The 5,905-nt window shown below is 51.2% G+C and overlaps 1 protein-coding gene across 1 annotated transcript; it reads right to left on the bottom strand.

Moving 5' to 3' along the window:
• Nucleotides 1-741: 741 nt before the first annotated feature.
• Nucleotides 742-4,191, bottom strand: LOC121835667 (uncharacterized protein K02A2.6-like). Its single transcript, XM_042290111.1, has 4 exons — nucleotides 2,901-4,191; nucleotides 1,725-2,405; nucleotides 1,199-1,400; nucleotides 742-1,033 (listed from the first exon to the last, which is right to left on the bottom strand). The coding sequence occupies exons 1-4, from the start codon at nucleotides 4,189-4,191 to the stop codon at nucleotides 742-744; spliced, it is 2,466 nt and encodes an 821-aa protein (XP_042146045.1).
• Nucleotides 4,192-5,905: the final 1,714 nt, after the last annotated feature.

Raw genomic sequence — 5,905 nt, 5'->3', positions numbered from 1 at the left:
TTCGTCGTCTCGCGCACGTCGAGAGCGTGCGCGCAGTCAAAGCACGGCGGAAGGCATGGAGCGCGTGTTGGAGGCCAGGGCCGGTTTGCTCATCTTGCGGCTGCGGTTGCGGCTGCGGCCAAGAGGGATTTTTACGTCACGTGACCAGCTCCATGGGGACAAGGAAGTACCTAGCGTCCCTGCCTAATGGCGGAGTGACCCGCATCGCTTCAAGCACAAAAGCCTAATTTCGCTCGCAGAAACTGATTGCAGGGACTTTAATCTGGAGTCCAATTGACCGCCCCTTTATACTGTAGGAGCGGCAGGTAAAGTTACGGCCAGGGAAGGTAAATAGGAGCCAAAATAAAGAAAAAACCACACGAGATAAAAGTGGTAGCAGTATATTTATATACCTCCACCGGCGCCGGCGCCTCATGCCTCCCGCTATGGTCGGGAGAAAGAAGAAGACGCCGTTCGAAACGGTCATGTTTTCAATGCTCTCCAGTGAAAACGCACCGGCCACAGGCCGGGGAACTGCTGAGGCTTCGGCCAGTACCACCGAAATGACGACTGAAGAGTACCGGACCGTACTTCCCCGTCTACCGACAGGTAATTGTTGCGTTGCAAGTGTGCTGAACAAACAGAGCGCTACCGCGGCGGGCAGAATAAGAATCGGGCAGCCATTCCCATTCACTGGCTTTATTCTACTTCCTCTTCTTCGTCGCCGCCGCTATATACGGTGATCACGCGCAAACATAAAATCTACATCACTACATCACTTCCCCCGAGGAGCAAAGAAATGAACAGAGCGAAACGCTTTTCAGGAGCAGACGTAGTCCCTGAGTCTTGTAGGAGGGTACCTTGTACGGACCGGTCGTGCTGTTCCTGATAGATCAGGGCCAGGGGCTTCAAGGAATCGCTGGTTTCTTTCGTCCTCCTCCACGTCGAGCTGTTGTTCAAATTCCGGAGTCGGACGTGGTCCTTCACTGGATCTTTGAGCTTCGTTGGGTTGCAGGTCTCGTCTCTCCCCCGCGTCGATGTGTTGTTGAGCTTCCTGGTGAGGGTGAGTATGACGCGTGTTCATGGCGTTTTCTTCCTCAGCATCATCCGCATTGATCAATTCATTATGTGCTCTGAGCTTCGCACTCGTGGGAAGATAAGTTTGAAGAAACTTGAGTTCCTTGTGATAATTTTCTGATCTCTCTGAGCAGTTACCTGCGTCCCTTTGATTTCGATCACTTTATATGGCTGCGGGTCATAAGGGGGAGTGAGCTTGTTCGACGGAGGCTGTCTACACAGTACCCGATCTCCGACTTCGAAGTTGTGGGCTCTCGCATGTCTGTGTTCATCTGCGTAAATCTTGTGCTTCTTTCGATTTTCGTAATCCTTGTGTTGCCATTCCTGTGGCACGTTGTTAGTGTCTGCGGAATCAGGAAGGAGGTAGCCCATAGGTCTTCCAAAGAGTAGTTCGAAGGGCGTTTTCCCTGTCGTTGAGTGAGGTGTCGCCCTATAGGCCATTAGAAATTTGCTCAATTCGGAAGTCCACGTAGAGTTTTCCAACGTTGTCGCCTGTAGAAACCGTTTAAGTGTGCGCATGAATCGTTCGACCTCACCGTTCGCTTGCGGCCAACAAGGCGTGATGCGCTGATGGCGAAATCCTAGCGAGTCAGCGAAGTTTTTGAAGTCAAGGCTTTGGAATGGAGGCCCGTTATCCGTTTTGACGACCTTAGGAATCCCGAAGGTACTGAAGATCTTCATAAGGTTGGTGATGACAGTTGGGGCCGCTAACGATGATAATACCGCCACGAGAGGGTAACGTGACGTATCATCCATTAGGACCATTATGTATTTGCCGTTAGGGAAAGGCCCCGCGAAGTCAAGTGAGAGCGCCTCCCAAGGTTGATTTGGCTTCGATGGAATCGGGACGGGGTCAGAGTGTTGATGTTGGACGGTTGCCTGACACGCCATACAGTTTTTAAGAGTAGTTTGTACCATGCTGTCTAGGTGGGGAAACCATACTTTTCGCTTCATGAGCGCTTTTGTTTTGGAGATGCCCTGGTGCCCAATGTGAGCGAGACATATCGCCTGTTGCTGTAGAGCAGCCGGTAGAACGAGGCAATTGCCTTTCAGTAGTAGGCCGCTGTCCGTCAGAGAGAGCTCGTGCTGTACGGATATAAACTCTCTGAGTGCTGGGTCGTTCCACCTGGCAGGATTGCTGAGGGCAGCGATCACCTTTTGCATATGAGGGTCGTTTAGAGTGGCGGCAGCTACTTCTGCACGAGTCATGGCTTTGGGAATGTTGTGGTGGGCAATGAAGTTGACATATGCATTAGTGCTATGAGCCAGGCGGGCGTCAGCAGGGGAGCTCGGCATGGGATGGCGAGACAGGTAATCCGAGGGGTTGTTGATTCCACACGTGTGCTCCACTGTGAAGTTGTATTGTTGGATTCTCAACACGAGGCGTTCAATTCGTGCAGACGGACACGCCCATGCGTTGGTGAGGATGGAGACAAGGGGTTTGTGGTCTGTGCGAATGAGAAAGTTGTTACCGTAAAGATACAGACGAAAGTGCTCTGTCCCCCAGACAACTGCAAGCAACTCACGTTCAATCTGAGAGTACCGTGCTTCAGTGGGGGTCAAAGCCCGACTAGCATATGCGACAATCTCGGTGTTGTTGCCTTCCTTCTGTGCTAGTATGGCACCAAGGCCAACAGGCGACGCGTCGACCGTGAGAATTATTTCTTTTGTACCATCAAAAAAGACAAGGTTGGGGATCTCAGACAGCTTTTCTTTCAGCGTATCCAAAGCACCTTGCTCTTCTGGTCCCCACACCCACTTGGTGTTCTTTTTTGTGAGAAGCCGAAGAGGGTACGTTATATCAGCAAGGTTAGGTAGGAAGCGTCCGCTGTAATTTACTGTACCAAGCAGACTTCGAACTTCATGAGCGTTGGCAGGGGCCGGCATTTTTTTTAGTGCTGCGATTTTCTGGGGGTCTGTTCTGATTCCAGAAGCAGAGAAAATGTGACCGAAAAAACAGAGTTCTTTCTGTGCGAAGAGACATTTTTTTGGATTAACTGTGAGGCCGTTCTCTGTCAACCTTTCGAGAGTTGCCTGGAGAGCCTGATCATGCTCATCCTTTGTCTTGCCAAACACAAGTATATCATCACTGATGTTGAGGACGTGAGGTATGCCGTTGAGTACTTGACGGATGGTTTCCTGGAAAACCTCGGCAGCTGCGTTAATTCCAAACATAAGTCGTTTGTAGCGGTACAATTTGTTGTGTGTTGCAAATGTTGTGATTGTTCTTGATTCATTATCAAGTTCTAGTTGGTGGTACCCATCTTTTAGATCAAGCTTCGTGAAGAGTGTTGATCCGTTCAGCGCTGTGATCACGTCGTCGATGGTAGGGCAGACGTGCCTCTCGCGAAGAATGGCCCTATTCGCACATTTCATGTCGATGCATAGGCGAATGTCCTCTGGATTGTGCGGCTTTGGCACAATTACGACTGGTGAAACCCATGGAGTAGGTCCGGTTGCTTCTTCGATGATATCAAGGGCCAAGAGCTGGCTTATCTTCTCTTCTACTTTGCTTCGCACTGCAAAAGGGATTCTGCGATGGGGCTGAGCAACCGGGGCAATGGCTTTGTCAATGTGGAGGTGTACTTGGAGGTTTTTTAGTTTGCCTACACCCGCACACAACTCGGGAAAAGCAGCGAGTGGGGTCTCGAGCAAATTTGGGGGCACCTCTCCATTCGAGCGTGCATCTTTTTGTGAGTGTCCTTGGATGGCGTAAGTAATTTGGATTAGGCCCAGTCTATTTGCAGCAGCGAAGCTCAGCAGTGACTTCACGGTTCCCTCTATTACGAACACGTCTTCTGTTGTGTCGCTGTCCCTGTACTTCAGCGTGACACTGAGCTTTCCTATGATTGGTAGCGGAGCATCCGATCCATAGGCGTAAATACGCGTGCCTGCTTGTTGGAGTTTTGTAAGTGCTCCAAGCTTGTTAAGGGTAGAGGTTCCAATGACCGATACTGAAGCACCTGTGTCAATAAGAAATGTTATAGGGGTGTTGTTAACCTGCAGATGAACCTCTGGGAGGTTTTTGGTGCGATACTTGTGATATAGTTCCGACAGCATAAACGCTCTTGTCGGAGTCAGAATCATGAGAAATCTGGAAGATAGGCTTGTGTGCTGATTGGCACACCTTGCCATAGTGTCCTTTTCTGCCACATGCTTTGCAAGAGGCAAATTGTCCTCCCTCGTGGGGCCAGGGAGCACCACAGTGGAAACACTGGGGAGGCGAGACGTGGGTGCGTTGTTGTGCGCTGCCTCCATATTTCAGACGGGAAGAGAAGCAGCGAGGTTGTTGGGCATTTCTGGATGTGCCTGCATGGCCGTAGCGAGGCTGTCCAGAGATTGCTTGAACCGTGGTGGTTGTTGACGACCCTTCCATGGCAGTCGTTGCTCGGTTGACATCCTCGAGGAGTCGAGCCTGATTCAAAAGTGATGGAAGGTTAAGGTCTTGCCTTAGGGCTACTCGTCGTAGGCGTGAAGATGTCGTTGCAAATATGATCTGGTTCTTGATTTCCTCGTCGGCGTTCGCGAAACCGCAATTGCGGGCAAGCAGTCGAAGCCTTATCGAGAATTGGCCGACAGATTCGCCCTCGAGTTGCTTTGCCTGACGAAACTGAAAAACCTCGAAAGTGGTGTTCATGCGGGGATTGAAGTATGCGTCAAGCTTGTCTTTGAGAGATTGGTTTGAGTTTCTGGTCGTTACTGAGGGTGTATCAGCATCTGGCGTCGTACTTGAAGTGGGACCACTCTGCTGGTCAGGAAGGGTATCGCAGAGTTCATGGACACGTTCCCCCGCATAGTGGAGCAGGAGAGAACGTTTGCGTGCGTCATTCTTCACATCGAAAGCGATGAGGAAGTTTTCAAAGCGAGTGATCCACTTTTGCCATTCGGTGCCGATATTAGTTGGGTCAGTGGCATCCAAGTCAAAAGGGGGCAGTGAGGTTGGAATGAGGGTCATCATTAGTGAAGAACAGTAGGCTTGGCTGTGAAGCTAGCGGCTTGTGATACAGCGGCGGCGCGCTGCGAGGTCGTAGAGGGTGGACACTTGCCAGAACAGTAGCTGAAGACTGCCTAACACATCCTCGTCGCCAATGTAGCGTTGCAAGTGTGCTGAACAAACAGAGCGCTACCGCGGCGGGCAGAATAAGAATCGGGCAGCCATTCCCATTCACTGGCTTTATTCTACTTCCTCTTCTTCGTCGCCGCCGCTATATACGGTGATCACGCGCAAACATAAAATCTACATCACTACAGTAATTTGAGTCTTAATTCTGTCTTTCTTCACGGAGATCTCGCCGCGCGGCCATACCGAGCAACAGACTTCCGAGACGCTTTGCGGGACGTGGTTGACAGCCAGGATATCATCGGAATCGGCCAATTCCAGATGAGTCACGTCTGGATGGTGGCCTGTGCAAGCGCTTTGGCCAAGGCCAAACTTGTGACCAAAGCAGAGCTCCGCGTAAAGGGGCGCCGATGCCTAATCATCGACCCGGACACCAGAGATGTCAAACTTAAACTTCTTTGGCTACCAGTTCACATGGACAACCAGCGTATCGAAGAAGCACTGGCGCCTTTTGGCACGGTCCGTTCGATTGTTAGAGAAAAATGGCGCTGCGCCGGAATGGAGCAGATGGAGACGCTAAACAAAGAAGCGACGTTGACCCTTCACGAGGGAATGAACGCGAGCCAGATACAGCACCAGCTCACAGTGTTCGGCTGTCGAAGCCTGGTGCTCGTGCCTGGCCGCCCTCCACTGTGTCTACGATGCTACCGAATCGGTCACATTCGTCGCGAGTGTAGGACCCCAAGATGCAGTGAATGCCGACGTTATGGTCATGCAACAAGTGAGTGC

This window comes from Ixodes scapularis, unplaced genomic scaffold, assembly GCF_016920785.2.
Source record: "Ixodes scapularis isolate PalLabHiFi unplaced genomic scaffold, ASM1692078v2 PGA_scaffold1__304_contigs__length_218370807, whole genome shotgun sequence".
In the NCBI taxonomy this organism is placed as follows: Eukaryota; Metazoa; Arthropoda; class Arachnida; order Ixodida; family Ixodidae; genus Ixodes; species Ixodes scapularis.
Note: the sequence above shows the minus strand (reverse complement) of the source record. Positions and strands in the feature narration are given on the sequence as shown.

Excerpts from the sequence above, each read along its gene's own strand:
- LOC121835667 (XM_042290111.1), bottom strand. The coding sequence starts at position 4,191 with ATGGCAAGGTGTGCCAATCAGCACACAAGCCTATCTTCCAGATTTCTC. Across the intron at positions 2,406-2,900 it reads TGAAGTTCGAAGTCTGCTTG|TGGAGCACACGTGTGGAATC; the intron begins GTACAGTAAATT and ends ACAACTTCACAG. Across the intron at positions 1,034-1,198 it reads GTGATCGAAATCAAAGGGAC|GAAGCTCAACAACACATCGA; the intron begins GCAGGTAACTGC and ends CACCCTCACCAG.